This window comes from Ziziphus jujuba, chromosome 11, assembly GCF_031755915.1.
Source record: "Ziziphus jujuba cultivar Dongzao chromosome 11, ASM3175591v1".
Taxonomy (NCBI): Eukaryota; Viridiplantae; Streptophyta; class Magnoliopsida; order Rosales; family Rhamnaceae; genus Ziziphus; species Ziziphus jujuba.
In genome coordinates, this window is record NC_083389.1 from 27,713,048 (window position 1) to 27,734,156 (window position 21,109).

General features: G+C 31.5%; 2 protein-coding genes, 1 long non-coding RNA gene and 2 other non-coding genes across 6 annotated transcripts; 1 reads left to right on the forward strand and 4 right to left on the reverse strand.

The window, feature by feature from the left end:
• Window positions 1-385: 385 nt before the first annotated feature.
• On the reverse strand, window positions 386-2,491 carry LOC107418993 (uncharacterized). Its single transcript, XR_009634693.1, has 2 exons — window positions 2,169-2,491; window positions 386-1,364 (listed from the first exon to the last, which is right to left on the reverse strand). It is a non-coding gene; the product is annotated as an uncharacterized LOC107418993 (long non-coding RNA).
• On the reverse strand, window positions 1,491-1,579 carry LOC112491854 (small nucleolar RNA snoR118). The gene has a single exon (XR_003056203.1). It is a non-coding gene; the product is annotated as a small nucleolar RNA snoR118 (small nucleolar RNA).
• LOC112491889 (small nucleolar RNA R66) lies at window positions 1,671-1,744 on the reverse strand. Its single transcript, XR_003056226.1, has one exon. It is a non-coding gene; the product is annotated as a small nucleolar RNA R66 (small nucleolar RNA).
• Window positions 2,492-3,285: 794 nt separating the features above from the next.
• On the forward strand, window positions 3,286-4,465 carry LOC107418972 (calcium-binding protein CP1). Its single transcript, XM_016027678.4, has one exon. The coding sequence runs from the start codon at window positions 3,696-3,698 to the stop codon at window positions 4,173-4,175; it is 480 nt and encodes a 159-aa protein (XP_015883164.2). The 5' UTR covers window positions 3,286-3,695; the 3' UTR covers window positions 4,176-4,465.
• Window positions 4,466-4,980: 515 nt separating this feature from the next.
• LOC107419020 (DNA replication complex GINS protein SLD5) lies at window positions 4,981-8,512 on the reverse strand. 2 transcript variants are annotated; one of them, XM_016027738.4, is made up of 7 exons: window positions 8,494-8,512; window positions 7,850-8,117; window positions 6,999-7,121; window positions 6,621-6,703; window positions 6,435-6,544; window positions 5,482-5,581; window positions 4,981-5,393 (listed from the first exon to the last, which is right to left on the reverse strand). In XM_016027738.4, exons 2-7 carry the CDS (start codon window positions 8,033-8,035, stop codon window positions 5,279-5,281), a joined length of 717 nt encoding a protein of 238 aa, XP_015883224.1. In that variant the 5' UTR covers window positions 8,036-8,117; window positions 8,494-8,512; the 3' UTR covers window positions 4,981-5,278. The 2 variants fall into 2 exon arrangements, with proteins under 2 accessions (XP_015883224.1, XP_060668700.1); XM_060812717.1 differs by lacking the exons at window positions 4,981-5,393; window positions 8,494-8,512 and adding an exon at window positions 5,736-5,872 and having other exon boundaries at window positions 7,850-8,449.
• Window positions 8,513-21,109: the final 12,597 nt, after the last annotated feature.

Consider the following 21,109-nt stretch of genomic DNA (forward strand, 5'->3'; position numbering starts at 1 on the left):
ATATAAAAAGAGACCACAATCTGCAGGTATCATGGGCGTGATGTGACGATGATTTAACTTGAACTCATCTGTTATGACGTGATTAGGCAGAGGTTTGAGTGGAGTGGGAATATACTATATAGTAGTGGAGATAATATTGAGGAAGAATTGTAAGGCATATATATGACCATGTTATATCTTTGTTAACTTGAGAGTTGTGAGCTGGCTATCCAATCAAAAGCAATTCAGCCAGTTGACAATATTTGGGTTTATGTCTCTGCAATGTGTATATGTTTCTTCTTAATTAGAATTCTGTAATAGTTGATGATCGGATATCTTGAAAAAGCTAGCTGCGCAATAAATCGTTGAACATAAATATGCTTTGTATATAAGTAAATATTCTGGAGACGAAAAAGATCAAATCACCATTATAATGCATAATTCAGTACAAGTTTATTCATCATTCATGCATGCATGATACGGTGGCTTAAAATTCTCCAACTGAATTTCAATGTGGCAACAAATGGACTAGAAAAACAATATACAACTTTTTGTCATTTACAACTGGATGGATACATTGGAAATTGTGATAGCCGAGTTCTGGACAGATTATTTGTAGTATGTAATATATATATATATATATATATATATAGATATATACCTTCCTTACAAGTAGCGAAATACTGCTGAATGATTCACCAGAGGAAAATAAATAAATAAATAAAAATCCTGCTGAGTTCTCCGATTGAGTTATTGAATTTCAGCATGCCGAATGAACGAGGATTGCTAGTTAAAAGTAAAAGCACGCAAAGTAAAAAAGGGCCCGTCTTTTTTTTGAAAGAAAGCCCATTTTATGATACAACTCTACGATGTCGGTCCAAATTTCTCCAAGCCTGAACAAATTCGGATGAACCTAAACCCAATCCACAAAATTCCTGCATTGCATAGCCCAATTCTATTAGTCCGCTAAATAAACAATATGAAGTTATTAGTCATATTAAACGAATAATATTAGTCAATACATATCAATTGAACACTGGCGGATAAAAATTTGCTTCTATATTCTTCTGTTTTCTATATTATTGGAGAAAGATTAACAATTTGTTTCTTTTATGTTGTAAGAGAAAGATTAATAATGAGATGTTATGCAACCGGAATTCTAAATCTTTAAAAATAATGCTATCCGTTTTTTGAAAAATTCCACTTTCTCTCTCAATTAGATTGTCTGAAAAAGATAATTTTAAGACCATTTCAGTTATTTGTCTATACTTTTTCACTTTTCGGTCATGAGTCACAGTATGATTCGGATCACCTTTTTCTTGCTCAGCCTATTCTAGCAAGTTAGAGTTCCAAGTTCTGAATGAATTGATATTGCTGTCCAATGCCTACATACATTTCAATTGAATAAATTCTATTCACAATATATATATATATATATATATATATATATCAAATTGATATAATTCTTTAAAAAATGTAAAATGAAAGACAAACATTAACAGATAATGTATGTATCAGCCATAGCTTTCTAGGCTGCAATGTGCATCAAATTAAGCAGTAGATATAACCGCTCAGAGCCCAGTGCATGATCATCATCTACATTGCAAATCACAATAACAAAATTTCAAAATCTTTTCGAATAATAAACAATACCCTTTTTTTGGAAAAAAAAAATAAATAAATAAATAGGGATCCTCAGAGACAATGCTTATAGTTTTCATCAAATTGCACAATCAGGTCTCAAAGATTCCATGCCATCACCGGAGCCCCAAACAACAAAAAGATTTATTTATTTTTTTCAACAAAAAAACGAATTAAAAAGCAATTGAAAAATAATTTGGAGGCCCAAAAAATTCAAAAATATAGATGAAAGAGAAACCAAATTGAAATATGGCAGGTTGATAATTCACTGCGCCTGGTAAAGAATACTAAGGCGAAGTGACTCAACTACCCTGCACGAAATCTACGCCTCTTCATTCAAATCTAGGACCAATATAAAACCCTAAATCCCATTTAATTTTAGATCAAAGGCGTTCCAACAAAAGGAACAATCTTCATTTTTAAATCAAAAAAAAAAAAAAAAAACGAAAATATAAGATCAAAAAGAAAAAGAACACCCAGAGGATGAGATAGAAGAAAGATGAAGATGAAGTAGAGGACTTTCTTAGATTCACAGGATTGATTTTTACCAGTCAAAAAAGAAAATATGTAATAAAAAAGAACAAGAACACCTAGAGGATGAGATAGAAAAAAGATGAAAGAGTCGACTTTCTTAAATTCCCAGGATTGGTTTTTTACGATAGTCGGAGAATTCTGATTATGCTTATATACTCCAAAAATTAGAATTAGGGTTTCTGAGGTCTAAGAGGTAGGATGTTTGAGATACCAATATAGCCTTCATATTTTTACGATATCACAAAATCACCATTGGTCCAGCCCATTTGAGGTGTACGACTTGGGCTACATTTTGTTCCCTGTACAATGCAAAAGCCCACTTAAAACAAGCCGACAAGTCCATAGTTGTATATTTTTGACCCCCCAAAAATTAATATATATATATATATATAAAAAAAAAAAAACTATAAATTACTCTCATATATTATGACAAATGATTGTATTTAGATACCAAAAAATAGATACTGCTACTACCAGCACAAATTTCACCTTCATGTGGTCCACTTGCCTCTCTTAGTTCCATTAATCTACCACCCCAATAATTCCAATTACTAATCTTTAATTCCTCTTCTATTAGTCAATACAAAAATGAAATGAAAAAGACCAGGAATATCTCCAACATGTTTTGTCTAAGATTTCGTTTCGTAATCTAATATTAATATATCTATATATATATATATATATACACATATGTTCACCCATAAAATAACAACAAAATTAACAGTGAAGAGCTACCTAGCGATATTTCGATAGCCACGTTTAAAATATAATAACCTTGATATTACAGGTTGTCTCATAAAATGACAATTTTGGCATCAGATCAATTTGAGATCCTTTAAAATCTTATTTATTTTATTTTATTTTATTTTTTTAAAAAAATTACCCGGGAGCCAGTTGATACAGTGCAGTGTTTCAAAGCTCCATAAGCATATTCCCTAACAAGTTTTCAAGCAATTCTTAGCTATTAATAATATTATTATAATTATAAAACTAAAATATTGAGATTTTGTAGTCCACCCCTAATTGTCCATTTCCATGCCTCTAAAAACGTGCATCGAGCAACACAAAATATAAAAATATATTGAGGAAAAAAAAAAAATTGAAAATGACATTTCAATGACAAACTTGTAATTTGGAAGGAAAGAGACGATGGGGCCAGCAAGAAATTTTAAGGCAAATTGTAACCAGAAAAACCCCACAACAAAACAAACGGTCTTACAAACCCAACAGTCCCCACAGACCGTATAAAATCAGAAAACAAGGACCGTCAATTAAGACCCATAACGTCATCACACACGTCATATCATTATGCCAAAACGATACCCCACGACGTGGTCGCAAAACCAAAGTTCAAATCTTGTTCTCCAAGCCAACTTGGACTCTCTCCGAACTATGTGGGCCCCAAGATTCCAGGAGCCTACGGTTCTTCGCCAATAAATACCAAACTCAGACCTCTCACAAACATTTGTTTTAAGTTTTTTGTTTTGTTTCTTCCGTCTCAATTTCCAAGATTGATTGAAACAAACTCAGTCACGCCGAAAATGTGTCCCTCTGATCGAACCCTAACCGCTTCGACACCGTCATCGACCTTGGGATCCGATTTCCGGCCAGCATTCGACGTCCTCGACAAGGATCGCGACGGTAAGATTAGCCACGACGATCTCAGAGCGTTCTACTCTGGTTTTTCGAGCTCCGGCGCCGACGAAAACGTTATTGGATCAATGATAAAGGTGGCGGACTCGAACAAAGACGGTTTCGTCGAATACGACGAGTTCGAACGCGTTTTGGGGTGCCAGAAGAGCATCTCCGTAGGAGGAGGAGGATTGATGGAGGAAGTTTTCAAGGTCATGGACAAGGACGGTGATGGGAAACTGAGCCATGCCGATTTGAAAAGCTACATGAACTCCGCTGGTTTACCTTCCACTGATGAAGATATCAAGGCTATGATTTTGATGGGCGGTGGTGATGAAAACGATGGTGTTTCATACCAAGGTTTGCTTAAGATCTTGGCCGTTGATTAACTTAACTTAGCTAAGGTTTAAGGGATTGATTTGATTGACTCATGGTTGACTTTGATTCCTTACAAAAAATAGAATAAGTATTGCAGTAGTTAGCTGGAATTTAAAGTTCCCAGTTGTAGTACAAGAAGAAATTCATTTGCACATTCCAGCAAATTTAATGTGGAAAACGCCCCCCTGAACATTAATGATTTTGTTTGAATGTAGTGGCAAAGTCAATTTTCATGTGTATTTTGTGACTGTTTGGTTTTTTTTTGGAATATAATATTAATCGTCAATTTTTATTATTATTATTTTTTTGGACTTTTCTGGAAGAACCGTGTTGCACATTACGATCATACATGTTTTATTTTGCACCACAAAATTTCTCATACTTCTTACACGACACTAAGATTCAATAATCAAGTAAATATCTATCCCTTACTTTTCTCAGATTGTAGTTAAATCACCCGGTCGACATGTCATTATTTTGTCTGACATGGAATTGTTTAATTAGCTAATTAAATTACCGTCTCTCCATCTTCAATTTCCTTTTTACCGTATATATCGACCAATTGCGCGAGCTGTCTAATTCAGCGACTAGAGGCTGTAGTTCTGAACTAGTGTCCGTTGTTTTATTGAATTTAGGCTTTTGGAATGTTGGTATTCTAATACACTATTATAGAATTTGTATAACTCGTAATACCAAAAAATGAATTTTTATAACTCAAAGGAGGCGTGCTTTATATATATATATATATATATATATATTGTTGTAGAGAAACTTGACCATGCATTGTTATTATAGTTAGTAAGAAACTGGTCTGTATTGTTGGAAATCGGAATATACATCTATCATATGCCAGACATGGTTGTTAAATTTTACACACGAGAATTCCCCAAGTTCCTATTTTGCAACTCTCATCAAAATGGGCTTTGATGAGCCGATGAGAATGTACATGATGTTGCATGCAAACGAAACAACACCATCTGCAACAATATTGCAAACATAATTCATGTTACACACACTCAATGGTCTGTCTTTAACAGAATACAGGAAAATAAACCTAATTAAAATGCATTTATAACATAAATTAATTCATATGACTCGATCTTGCCCTGCTTTTTCAATATAGCTCAATCTTGCCCTCTTCTACAAACTTCTTTATTGGTTTGTAACGGACGAAGTGCATAACATTAGGCTCCATCTCCAAAGGTTCCTCCAAGGTTCTGTAGCTTTGTCTGCCAAACGGAACATTTTTAACTGGTAAGCATAAAGAAGAAACAATTTCTTCTGAAAGCTTAAATGATTGAAAGAATAATATGTTACCCCCCGCCTGTATTCCCGTTGTTGATGTCCTCGAGCTGGATATGTCCAAGAAAATACTTGGTTTTGCAGACGACAAAAGCATCCAATTGCGGTTTAGGGACTGAATTGATACACACACAAAAATAATCAAATCCATATAAAGTGTCTAATTACAATAATAGGCAACTTGGTCAAAAAATACAGCTGGAAGGTTTTGAAAGGACCTAAGTCCTTTCTTTGCCTTAGTAGACCCATTTTCCCCAGTTAACATTTACCTTAGCATTCTTAGCAATTTGTCAAGTTTTTGCAGGAGTAAACATCAGCCAACCTAAGCCTGCTATTTTTGTTTTTTCAGAGAATATGAACTGGAAGAATTGTATTTTGTACTGAGAATTGATTTCCTCTCCCCTAACTAAAAATTTTCTCACCAGTCAAAACAACAAGAGAGTAACAGAGAGTGGAATGTAAGCAATACAAGGCGAATACACAGAATTTGACAAAAAAATAAACAAAACAAAATCTCTAAGGACAAAGCTCCCGCCCAACTAAACTTCCTTCAGTAGTCTAAATTTCTAAAATGAAATTAACACAACTATATCACTTTCAGATGCTGTTTCAATTTCAAACAATAGATTCTGCAAGCTTTACATGTCTTCTAAACACAATTAGGGCCACTCAAGTTAATTTTGAACTAGACCATCAAACAACCAGAAGCCGCTGAAAATGTAAAATTACATTGTCAACCAAACATATTAATATATGAAGAAAGTGCTCAAATAAGTATAGGAAAAACTGTAACTTGTTTATTGGGTTTCTATTTTATGTAGGGACCCTATATTTCACATAACTATTATTAGAAAACAAGAAACAAGCAGCATATTACACAAGCATGCATTTGGAGGCATGCGAGAGATAAGAGTAACAGCAATGCATTATGGAAATTAACTAAGTGACTGGCAAAACAATTTCAGTACCCATGTCAGTCTCTTCGCTTATTATTGTTTGCTTGAGTATAGACTGATAACCACCAGGCAGCTTTGATAGAATACCCTCTTCAAGATGCATCTTCAAATCATTAGAACACCTGCAACCACAAAACCAATTTGAATGTGCTTTCACCATAACATCTGTACATTTAACAAAACTGTTAAAACCTTCACCTTTCAGCAAACCACTTCTCTTCTCTAGAAAGACGGTTGAATAGCTCATCAGTATTTAAGATGTGGAACATGTATTTCTCAATCTGCAACACAAAGTTGTTGAGAAACAAATGGCACAATAAAACAGGCATGAACATGAGGAGAGATATTTTCAGTAGCATTTATATGACTCCACAATGAATGTTCACCACTGCAGACTTCATAAAGCACTTTCCTCAAACCAAAATGCTTTCATTTGACATTTCACTGGCTTTTGAATGCAATTGAAATATATATTCTTGATTTCCACACAATAAACAAAACACCCTAACAAAAACACAAAATATTCACCAGAAAAGAAAAACAAAACCACAGAAAAAAATAAAGTAAAAGTACCACCTTCTGGAGGCGAATCCGAAGATACGATCTCAGTAAGAATTGTGTCCTATCCAGGTCCATTTGGTAAAGTGACACAGTGAGCGGATCAGCACTATTCTCAACAAAATCCTCTATTGTCTCTTCCTGCAAATACACATTTTCAATTGGTGTCAACAATGATATAACTGCAAATTAAGTAGCAACAGTAATTCACAATGCAGGACTTCCATAATATAAACGACCAAACAGATTCCATGAGGCCTCCAAACATTAAAAACCTCTTATTCTTCTTTCCCCAACTTCCCAACTCCAAGCAAGTGTGCCTTGCATATTGGGTAAAAAAGCACACATAATTAGCAACAAGTAAGCGAGAAGAGCATCTAGTCTGATAGGCAACCATGATATTTGTGACTACTTTTTACTTCTGAATAGTTCAAAACGAAATCAGAAAATACAATTTTTCTTAAACAAAAGGTTTTTCCTCCATCGTGTTCCCCAAAAAGTAGAAATTAAAACTTCGCTTTTGCCATTACAGATAATTCCAAAGAAAAACAAAATCATAAAAATTAAACCTCAGTTTTTTATAATTTTAACTCTTCTCTACACAAACATCATCGATTTTGCCACCCTTTAAAAATTTATCTAGTCACCCCAGCGTAAAACAAAACCCCCAAAAAAAAAAAAAAAAAAAATTCACATACAAAGGAAATTATCACCAATCAAGCCCAGAAAAAAACACAAATTTTCTACTACATAGGAACAAAACAAGAAATTTTGATATAAAAAAAATAAAATATATATACATTTTGTTGTACATTTTAAGCCAAGAAATGAAAAAGGGGGTTAGGGTTTTGAAAGCTTTGGAGGCGTACCATCAATTGAATCTGTTCTCTAACTCTCTGAATCAAAGCAGCTTCGAACTGCAAGATCTCCGGCGCAGCTTTTTCTTGACGCCAAGCGGTCTTCAAGCGCTCTACATCGGTCATCGAAATCAACGACTCCAAATCGTCCGTCTCTCGAGACAAAGACGCCTCCCCATCTCCGTCTCTCGTAGCCATTCGATTTGATTACCAACCAAAAATAAAATAAAATAAAATCTCCGAAATCTCCCTTCCAATTACACCTTCTTTCTCTCATACACTGTAACAAGGAGGGAAAATAAATAAAAAAACAATGAAAACCCAAATCGAAATTGGCGCCAAACAAATTCTTTTTAGAAAATAATAATAATTTTTCTTTTTTTTTTTTTTTAGAGGAGACAGATCGCGAGTTTGTGCGTGAATCTAACACCGTCCGATTGGCCTCGTGACGGGGCTTGATGGGGAGTTTGATTCACGCACAAACTTGAGATGTGTCCCATCTTCTAATCGAAAAAGAGAGAAAAATGGAGAGAGTTAATATATATAAAAAGAAAAAAAAAAAAGGTAGACGAGAAAATAAATAAAAAAAATAAAAAAATAAAATAGGGGGCAATAGACACTGAAATGGTTTTGAAATTTTGGTGCGGCATTCGTACCTTTTTATAGAAGGGTTTGGAATGTTATAGAAAAAGGGCCGGGCAGCCCAAAAACCCACCGGCTTCCCAATCTGCTCATTTCAATTTTTGACCGACATTTTTGGAAATTCCACGTGCCTTCTTTTAAAAGCTTTTCGTTCATCACTTTTTCGATTTGACCAAAACGTCCTAGTGTTTACTATTATTACCCTTTTGTCTGAAGGTTAGAAGAGTCTTTCAGTACAATGTTCCCTTTAATACTGATTTCGTATTTACGTTTTCCAATCATTTTCAACAATAATTTATTTATTTATTTATCTAAAATAATTAATTTGATAGGATGGTTGGATACTTGAATTTACCTTGTGAATTCCTTGTCGCTTCGACTAATTCACTTTTCGGGTAGACTGTTATCTCCTCCATATAAATCTTGTCTTCCAAGAAATATATATTTTCAACATATAAATCTTGTGTTCCAAGAAAATAAACAAGAAACATATGTTTTCAAATTGTCAAAATATTTTTTGAGTTTTGAGTTTGACCGAATTCTCTAAAATATAAATTTGTTTCGGTTAAGGACGAGAAAACAAATTGCAGCAAGAGGAGTTATTTATTTATATATATAATATCGAAGAAAAATAGCATACCTCTTGTTTGGTTATGTTTTATATTTTCAATTTTTTAAATATTATTTTAAAATTAAAAAATAAATTATTTGTATTTATTTTTTTTAAAACAAAATTATTTAGTCAATTATGTTTAAAAACAGTTTTCAAAACTAAAAAGTAAAAAATAAAAAACATCATTTTAATATTTTTAAATTTTTTTTAATTTATTTTTTAAAATTAATGGCCAAACAATAATTTTTTGTTTTAGAAATATTTTTTTTATTTTATAGAACAAAAAATTATTTTAAAATCTAATGGCCAAAGAAGCCCATAATTTCTTTTTTTATTTTTTATTTTCCCCATACTTCTGTACATTTTTTATAACACTTAGAGGAATTCATATTGACAAAAGTGTATAGAACTAAGCAACCAACAAAAAAAATATATATATTTTTTAATTGACAAAAAGCAGATATATATATATTATATTTGAAATAAGGTGGAGATTAATAGAATTATAAGAGATATATGTTAAAATTTGTCAATTAACAAGATTCATTAGTGGTTATCAATATTTAGATTGCTTGCAATCCAATCCTGATTATATTTTCTGTACTAAGCAAATCATATATAATTAATGTTTAAGCCTCAACTGTTATTTAAATGTTAATGAAATTTATGATCACAAAATATTTTCAAATTATAATATCCAAGTTATATGTATGTATTGCTTTGATAATCAAGTGTGATTAGGGAAGATCCCATATTAATTATATCAGAGGATTTTAGTTTTCGGAAAGTTTACTAGTACCTTAGTAGTTACCTAGAAAAGTTTACCACTTCAGTGCTAGAAGCTTGATTTTAGATTATTCTACATTATTTTTTATTTAACAATCTTTCAGGTAGTCATTATTCAATTAATCTCTACTTATTAACTGAAATAACTAGTTAATTAACCAGGGAAACTTTCACAACCAAAATCATTAGTTTTTTTGTAATCAACTAATTAATTAGGATTTTAAAACTAATGCCAACCATCATGCGTTTTGGTCTGTATATATGGACAGACCATTAGATATCCAATATTGAAGAAAGCTTCCCCAAAAACAGTCTTAATTTTCAGACATGGAATTTATATAAGGTTAAACACACAAACACACATATAAACACAAATCCTTATGCATATGTATATCCATATTGGGGCTCTCTAATATTATGTGAGAATATATTTATATATACATGATAATATTAAACTCTAATCAACATAGCCATCCACACTTAAGCCTAAACAATGATATATTAAACACACACATGTACATATTTATAGCAAGTTCATACTCCAAACATATGCATGCCTGGTGAAACCAAACATGTATATATATGGCTATATTATATACTAGCTGGGTAGCCTCTTCTAGCATGTTCCAGCTTTCACTTTCTTTATTCATTAATTAATACTACTTGATAAATATTAGTGCTTATTAGTACTTAGGCTTTTGGAGTGAGGCTTATCGAATAGTGGTGGGCGATGGGTTTCACCACTGGAATCATCATCTCCATAGTTACCGTAAGATTCATTCTTCGCTTCATCGTCATCAGTGTTAACATGATCAACATGGCTTTGGCTTTTTGTTTCTGGTTCTGATGAACCTACGCTAACCTTTCGTCCAAGATTCTTTGGATTATTATTATTATTATCATTCTCACTTTGGACCTCTGAATTCAGATGTCGTTTGGTAGCCACTTCTTCCGAAGTACTAGTAATACCTTCTACTTTGGCTTCCAAAGTTGCCGAAATCAACACAAACCCAACGAAGATTGCAAGCATGAAGCTCCTCATCGTCTTCATCGTTCGGTCAAAAGTACCTTATATGTATGAACTAAAAAAAATATATATATATATATATATATATATTGAGAGAAACAATTTTGATCAGGTATAATTTAATATAATGAAAGAAACAATAAATTATACTTATTATCTAAGCAAGAATATTACAAGAACTAGCTAGAGTTATTGAAAATTACCTGATTTGCTAGTTGTATTTGGAATGCAATGAAGGAATCGATTCCGAAAGTGACAATATATAGAGGGAGATTAATTTTGGCACTGCAGATGATAGGGTAACGAGTTTGAAGCAGATTGAGATAAAATTCTCAGAGCACTAATAAAGCAAAGTTGCTGTTGGGGATATGACAAGGATAGACAGCGCTGTGGCCACCCAAAATGTAATTATGATTAAGCTTAATAATTATTTATGCCAATTTCACTCCTACTATTTGCTTGGCATAGCTTCTACAGGTAGAACTTTTACTAGTAGATACTTTGTTAATAAATCTATTAAAAAAAACACTTCTATTTTAAATCTTATTAAGTGTTTGTATGAAAAATATAAATTTTAACTTTTTTAAGTAATTTTTTACAACTTTTTAAAATAATATAAAGATATTATTGGAAAGAAATATATTCATGTGAGAAAAGTTAAATTTCCATCAAAACTTTATTTTCAGTTTTTGGAAAGGAACTCACATTCTGCATTTTCTTTTTCTTTGTCTTTTTTATTTTAATTAGCAGAACAATTGTGTCTCTGACATAGCTTTTAAAATAAATAAATAAATAAATAAACAAAAAATAAAATAAAAAATAAACAGCGTTAATGCTTAATTGTATGTATTTCCAATATATATGTGTATATATATATACATATATGTGAATATGTATATAGTACTTTCTCTCAGTGATTTGATATATATATATATATATATATAAAGTGATTTGACATTTTTGACTATGTAGAATTATTACCATGCATCTGTTGACTGCTTTTCAAAATTTAACTACCCTAATTAATTAGTCTTTCAATGCTGATGCATGGTGTGGTCAACAAGGGTAAATATCAAGTACGACATATATATTATATTATATGCGGGGAAAAGCAAAATTGAAGAGAATTAATACAAAAAAAATTCATTCCCATCATTACCTGAAGAAAAAATTAATGGCTTTTAACATTAGATTTCTCCGTATAAATTGTATTGATGATATGTTTAATTACTCCTAGATTGCTATTTCGATTCAATTTTATCACTACGACTTGTTTTCACTTGCACGATAAAAGTATTCCAACATTTATAATTGATCAATTTTGATAGAAAACAGATAATATATGTACAGTAAAATTATTACCGATACAAATGTCATCAACAAGTAGCATTAATAATATGTAATCACTTTTTATCAAACTCGTAGACAGTGTTATTTTCGACCACTTCTCAACTGCCGATTTGACTTTTATTTCTCCATTGTTTTTACATAAATGTAATGCGGGTTGCCAAGCATGAATATATAATAGTTGTACTAATCTATATAGCGATAATGAACAATCAATATTAGCAGTAAATATACAAACCTCGTTACTGTGTTACATTTATCTGTACTTTACTCCAACTTCTAAGTTGGCAGCAAGTTTCATAATTATCTTTCATCAAATTAATGAATTTCAATTAATAATCAAAATTTATTTATAATTATATGTATTTTTTTTATTAGTTTAAATTTTTTTAAAAAATAGTATTTCAATTTGATATCAAAAATTATTTTCATTTGATATCAAAGTCAGATATTTAAGAAGTATTGTATTCAAAATTTAATACCTACATCTAAACTCCACAATTCCATTAAAATTACTTGTGAGAAAAAAATATAATATTAAATTATCTAAATATCGAAAATACTAGAGATTTTAAAGTTCTAATTAAATATATATATATATATATATTTTTTTTCCAAATGATTATGCTATTAGGTGTCATTATTTCAAAATATAAAATTTCTTTCTTACTAATCTATTTAATAAGATAACAATCCACGACTCATTTGAATTTATTTATTTTTAATAAAAAAGATCCACCTTTAAATATATAATATTGCCCTAGGTGTGATTAGGGCATATCATCTTTTAATTATACAAAAACATATGTTCCTTTATATATGAAAGTTCTCCGTCCCCTAGGTCCACCAGGCACCCAACACGTCAGAAGCCAGAGGGAGGAAAATGGTCCTCCACTTAATTTTAGATATAATATATATATTTAGGATAGGCCACTTAATTTTCTTTTTTAAGGATAATACTTTGAGAATATTTTGCATTACCTTTTTGCCTAAAGATCCGATTTCTTTATTAAGCTCTAATTAACCCGAGTGGTTGCTTATCCTTATCAAAATCGATGTCAGCTTTTTAACTAACCATGGCTTGCGACTATTCTACCTAATATTTCATCTGTATACATATTTGTTATTGACACTTTTGGATGCTTTCCAAAACTTCAATTTATATAGTTAGTAAACATCAAATAGTCGGGTTTATTATTAGTTCAACATCGCTTGTTGATCAATTTTTAAATTAAATATTTATTAAATAAATATTCATACTTCATTGACAAATAATAAATTATTTTTTTAATTTTTGAACACATAAATGACACTCAATATTTTCATTAGAGATACTCTAATGAGCTTGAAAATTTAGCATATATTATTAGAGGAATCTTATCCACGCCCAACTTGCTCAAATTTCTTGTACAATCTCATTTTTAGTAAGCAATATTATATAAGTTTCAGATTCGTATGTTGCTTATAGCAGTTGAGATTATATAAGATATAAGATATTTCAACAAAAAACTATGAAAATATTATTATATATACACAGATTATCTCTGAACCCTACTCTTCATAGACTGCATCGTCACTCAAATATATTGAACATATATTTATATTCATAGCAAGAGCTTACGTACGTCTAATGAAACCAAACATGCACATATGCATATATATATATATATATATATATGGCTCCCCAACACACACACACACACATATATATATATATATATATATAGATATATACATATATGTTTAATTTGGTTCTTGTAATTAAATTAAGGCCTATGACCTGCGAAGTAGTGGTGGGTAAGACCATTGGGATCATCATTTCCATAGCTATCGGAGGATTCAATCTCTTCCTTATCATAACTATTATTAACTTTATCAATATGACTTTGGCTTTGTGTTTCTGCAGCGGCTGATGAACCTACGCTAACCTTTCGACCAAGATTCTTTGGATTCACACTTTGGACCGCTGAATTCAGATGTCGTTTGGCAGCCACTTCTTCCGAAGAAATAGTAATACTTTCTGCTTTGGCTTCCAAAGTTGCCGAAATCAACACAAACCCAACAAAGATTACAAGCATGAAGCTCCTCATGATCATCTTCATCCTTCGATCGATATATCAAAACTGGTTTATAGGTACAAAACCCTGAAAAGAGAGAAATAACTTTGATTAATTAGGGATTTTTTATAACTTAACACATAAAAAAGATTTGATTAGCTAAAGGGAATATTATAAGAACCAGCTAAGGTTGTTGCTAAAGTGAAAATCTACCTGTTTTAGTTTGTATTTGAATGAAGAAATTGGTTCCAAAAGTGGCAACTTATATAGACGAATTTTGGCACTGCAGATTAAGGGTGAATTGGAGGGGAATTCAATTCTTGGAGCACTAATAAAACAAAACAAAGTGTTGGGATGCTGACGACCCATGTCTATGGCCACCGAGAGAGTAATTATGATCAAGCAACCAATAGTTGTGCCATTTTCATTCTTAATTAACATTTTGAATTAATTAATTAATGTGTTGAATAATCATTTCCCATTCCGGCCCAAATAGGGTTTCAACTTAATTTACACAGCCAATAATTAGTACATTTGTTATGAAAAAATGAAACTATATCTATCTATCTATCTGTCTATCTGTCTATCTATCTATCTCTATGTAGATATACACACACAAAGACAAACTTACACAATGCTTTCGCTTAGTGATTTGACCATATAAATAATTATTACCATCTGCACTTGACTGCTGTGAAATTTAATCGCCATCCATGTATATATAATCAGGGCTACTTAAGTTCCCCAACTCTCATGCACATGGTCTAGTCCAATAATGGTAAATATCAAGTACACAGCATCTACCGAATGTGTACTTGTTCTTTACTTGAAGAGATTATATATGGAATACGGTTATTAATAATTATTGTCCAAAGAAAAATCACAATGATTAATTAGAAAAAAAAAATACCCGTACATATAAATATCTTGATTAAATCTTATCATATTGATGATTAATATTTTTTGGTAAAATATAACAGCTGACAATTTGCTATTTAATTAATTCCATTCAACTTGATCAGTAGAACTTGTTCTTTGCTTGCACTAGCTATATTTGATCAGCTCCAAAAGGTTAGTGTATGCGGATTATCATTAATTATTATGAATGCAATTCTCATCAGCGAATACGTACAAGAGCAATATTAACTCTCATTTTAACAAAGTCGTTGTCGAATTTAAATCCTTTCCACTTCTCACCTAGATTTGACTTTGTCTTCCTCCATCGTTTTACAGACAATTAATGCGTGTTGCTAAGGATATGTATAGATATTTTAGTTGTTCTGACGATCTGCATAGTGATGATCAATATTAGCAGTAAACATATACATATTTACTGCATTACATTTATTTTTATACTCTACTCCAACTGGCATGTTTGTTATCAATTGTCATGATTACCTTCCGTGAAAAAATAATCTCAATTTGTTTGATAGTATATATACACACACATGCTGACGTCTCCATTATATAGCATGGTAAAACCGATCATCTATATATATATATATATATATTTGCAGTAAAAAATGTTATTCAACACCAGCAGTGATAATGTATTACTGAAAGTTATGCAAACTAAAAATGAAACTACCACATATGTGGTGAATATATACCATATTACTGATGATTATAACATTACGTACTGTGTTAGTGAATGGTAATTTTCATTTGCAGTTAGTTAATTTTTATATTTTTTATAATTTTGTATGTAGATTTTATTGTAAGAGTTCCTAGATATATTCAGAAGGTTAGCTATATATTTTTTGTGCCATTCTCAACCGGTTTATTTGCTGAGTAATTGCACTATACATAATATGCGTGTTTGTGTGTGTGTATATATATATATATATATGCACTTTAATGGTTGAGAACTTGATACTGTCATTTAGAGATGTTAAATTGTTTGTATGTTTAATTAGAGCAAGCCCAGTGCCAGTTTTGGAGTGAGAGTTTACTTTGAATATTAACCACTAAAACGTCAAGAATTATTCTTTATTATCTTTAGAGATGTTAAATTGTTTGTATGTGTAATTAATTTAAACTTTTCTTTTAATGAGATAAGTTACTAAAATGGCATACAACTTTTTGTTGCTCTTCTTCTTCATTATCTTGACTTTGATGTGCATTTTTATATACATATAATGTAATGTCAAAAAAAAAAAAAAAAAAAATTGGGAATTATCTACAGAAAAGTCAATAATTACCAGATGAAGGACAAAGTTTCTTTTGAATTTGGATATAATATGATGAGAAAAACTTGAAATAAGATTAGGAATATTGTTGACCAAAACGTGAAATTGAGTTTTAATTAACTTATTTGAGTTTATCTAACTGGGACGTGTAGCTAGCTAGTTATTATCCTGTATGCAAGGTTAGATCCACTTTTATTAAGTAAAAATTTATCGCCCTATACATAAAATAGATAATGTTAAATTATTAATTAATTTGTTAAGTCTTTCAATTTGATTAACATTTTTTAGAAATTCAAAGATCACCCATTAAGATATGTGCTGAATCTTGAGCTGCATTTTAATTTATATTCACCCACTATCAAATATTTGTTGACTAACTGAGCTAGCTAGGGATTCTTCATAGCTAACAAATATTAATTTGTTCTGATCAGGAAGTGAGACCAAGAGTCCCTTTCCTCCGGCTAGATTGCATTTGAAAGTGATTCAAATTGGCTTATGTAAATTATCAAGTACATTTACGCACAGAAAAGCCATGCATGTTGATCTGTATATGCAACACAATTTCGCATTCTAAGCTAGAAGCTTAGTTGCTTGTAACCACACAATCACATATATAAAACTGTATAACTAATTGCTTCATATAAGCGTGAATTCAGTTAACAAGTTCTTCTTTACAAATATTTTTGGCTGTATATGATGAACATGTTGATGATTTCACTTTATTACATGCAAGCCTTAACCACACTTATACACACTCATTTCTTATATAGCTTCATTAATACATATACATGAGATCCATACTTATTTAGAGATCTTTTTAATTAGGAGGAGTATTATTTCCACTGTTATGTTTGAAGAAATAATGGTGAGTTTTGGACGACGGATCATCGGTATCTTCACCAAAACTCTCGTTGGCATCGTCGTCTTCATTAATGTTATGATCAGCCTTGCTTTCAGTTTTAAATTCTGGGATTTCATCATCGTTATTATGTTTAGGGAATGGATGATCAGGGCGAACATATCGATTTTGAGGAAGCTGATCATCGTTTTCGGGCTCACTGAGCAGGTGGCGCTTGGGCTTCATCCTATGCTGAATATTTGAAACCCTAATTGCCTCTATTTGCAGAGGAGCAAAAAGGACAAAGGCAAAGCCAAGCAGTACAAGCAAGGTCTTCATGTTGTTAGTATCAATAAAAACCCCCTGAAAACGACAAGCAAGCAATTCATTTTCTTAATATTGTTAACCAAATTCAAACACTCAATAAACAAGATTAATACTGAGCCAAAAAAAAAAAAAAAAAAAAAAAGAATAATTGAAGGAAATTATAAAACCAGGGTTATGAAGGTATATGTACCAAAGATTTGCTGCAAGAAAATCCTCAAGAAAGTGATGTAAAATAATGGGTTGCTGAGGTTACAATTTATAGGCGAGGGGATTTTGAAGACCAATTAAACAATGACTCATTAGGATATTTCAAATTAAGAAGGAGCACGACATAAAAGACAAAAGGCAGTGGGAATATCACAATATTTTTCCACCACTGGGGAGAGGTCTGTGGCCACCATTAAAAGGAAGGAATCATGATTAAGCATGAGAATTAAGGTTACTCTTTATTAATTTATTTTCATTTATTTAATTAATATAATATCATATATCTAGATCTTTCATTAACTTCCATAGCCCTGTGGTTAACTTTTATTAGTTAATTTGCAAATGCATATTCAATGATTGCTCTTTTAATTAAGTCAAGAGCAGTATTCAATACTAATTTTCTCTTTTAAGTTAAGCATTTTCGTTGTTAGGTTAGGTGGAGGAGCGGTGACAGTAAAACTGTAAGCTAGAAATTGTTCAGTCAAAAAAAAAGAAAAAAAAGGATAGCTAGAAGTCATGCATAGGTGTGGTAAATATTATTGCCACGGGCAATTAATATTATATTTTATGATATTCCAATTTTATCCTTTCAAGGTAATTATGCTATTATTTGACTTGGAAAATGATGATCTCATATAAAGGTTTTGATGCCCCTCATGAGGAAATGGTACGGAATTGAAGGTTGAAGTAATTACTTAACCCTGCCAAGAGATTTTTTTTTTTTTCTTTTGCTGTTTCTTTAATTTTCTGCTTAGATTATATTACGGATATGTGTGGTTAATTATTTAATTCCTCATGAGCAAAAAATCTGATAGTGTCAGAACTTTTAGCTTGGCCTTTCGCTTAAATCTTTACCCATCTTACAGTAATTTATATCAAAGTCGAAACAAGTTTAAAGAATGGTCAACCTGGTGCTTAAGCCAAAATCTCATCCTCATGTATATTTACACGTGAACGCGCATACCCAAATAAATCTCGTTTGCAAAGCTGAAAATTGAACAAATTATTTTATGACTCCAAGCCAAATTTCTGAACAAAAACAAAACTAATCTAAGAATTCCTAAAACTTATTTAAGGTGGATATATAGTACTACTCTGTATTGTATCTATAAACTTGTACGTACTTCTATTCCCTAATCCTCCACCCTCATTTGAACCCTATAATATTTATGTAGAATATAAGGAAATTAATTTTAAAAAAATAACCAGTAATCTGCACAAAGTGTCTAAAATAGAGGCAATTTAATCTCCCAAATTCAAAATTCCAGTTGAAGGAAAACCTGAGAAATTAAGTTGCATTGATATTAATCACGAGAACAATAATAATAAATTATTTGCTATTTTTTGTACGTAGATGAAATTTAATTATTACAGGGTAGTAAATTTTGTTATAGATCTATACCATTAATTTTATTCATTTAACGGCCTGGCTACATAAGATGCATATACATCATTCATCAATTGTTTCAATTCACTCTATATATGGTGAAAGAAACCTGTGCTTTTTTTTTTTTTTGAGGGTATTCCACACTTATAGGAGATTCTTTTTACAATTCAAAATTAACTTTATACAGTTCATAAAAAATAATTTTGCCAAACTACCCTTATCTTCTTCCTCTTTTTATTTTCAATTAAGATTAAACTTTTCTGTTTTCTAGAGTGAGTCTGTCGAAGATGCAAGGAACATTGAACCATCAATATGGGTTGGTTTGAGTAACGTTCCACATGTGCATTCGCCAACACTGCCCTCTCTGCAACTTAAATTCTTTGAGCAATATCTTTAGAATCTGAAGCTCCTTCATAGCCATCTGAGCTTGGCCAAGCGCCTCCATAGAATGAGGAATCCAAACACATCAGCAGGAAAAACGCGACGAAAGAAGTCGCAAATCAGGAAGCTATCTTAGCTGCAGAAGCATCATTGATATCCATGGACGAGGAGCATCCACTTACCAGCAATTATGGTGATGCATCCTCTCCGAGCTCGAATCGATGAGTGAGGATGGAATTAGAGATGGATAGAGGTTGGATCGATTACATCTGCATTGAATGGAAAATCTGTACGGATTAGCTAATGGGCATAAGCAATCGAAGCTGTGGGGAAGAACATGGCCTTGTGGTTGTCCGAGAAAAGTTTCACCGTGCAACATTGGCTGCTTGGTTACAGGGGTAGTGAAGGAAAAAGAAAAATCAATTATATATTTTTAAATAATTTAAAATTAAAAGATATCAAAGGGATAATTTAGGAAATTAAAATAATGGAGATTGTATTGAGTTAATTTGGAATTGCAAGTAGAAATACTCACACTTTATTTCAAGCAACCTTATACATATACAATTCCCCATAAGCTAGCTAGCTCTAGTTATATAACTTAAATCTTGCCGGATTTGTTGTCGTATTCATCAGTGCCACTATTTCCATTTCCAGTGTGTTTGGAACTATAGTAATGGGGAGAATCAGAGGATTAATCATCTGGTCCATATTTATCATAAGCTTCCTTCTTATCACCATCTCCATGATGTTTAACCGCTTGGTCAACCTTGCTATTTTGATCACTACTCTTACTTTTATTTTCTTTGTCTTCTTTGTTGCTTTCAGCAGGAAGAACATTTGCAATGTTATTATTACTCTTCTCCTCCTTGTTTGAAGTTAGACCTCTTGCTTCCCAAAAAAAAAAAAAGAAAAAAAGAAAAAAAAAAGCTTGAGAATCAGGTAACTTTGTCTGATTAATTAGTTTTCAATTTTTTTAATAATTAGGTTTGAATTTATATAATTATTATATGTCAAATTTAATTATATATATCAACAATTAATATATGGGTAGGTCGTGTAGTTCATGCAATATATTATTTAATATTACAGTTTAGTAAATATTTTTCCACTTGCACCATGTAGGAGTGGGCAAAAACCGACCTGACCCGACAAAACCGACCAAACCGAAAGATTTGGGTCGGTTTGGGTTGGTTTTTAGTGTTTAGTCGGTTTGGGTCGGGTTATACATATAAAAATATTAGATTTTCGGTTCGGGTTACGGGTTGGAAGGAATTTTAACCCACCCAACCCGAACCGAACCGTTTCATACCCAAAGAACCATTTTGCAAAAATTATTTTCATTAAATTATTTCTATGAAATTTTATAAGCCATTGATCTCTCACTCTCACCATCTAATTACCACCGTTGGATTTTAAGATGAAAACACAATACACAACACAATCTCAGATTCTCACAAAACGAAATTGA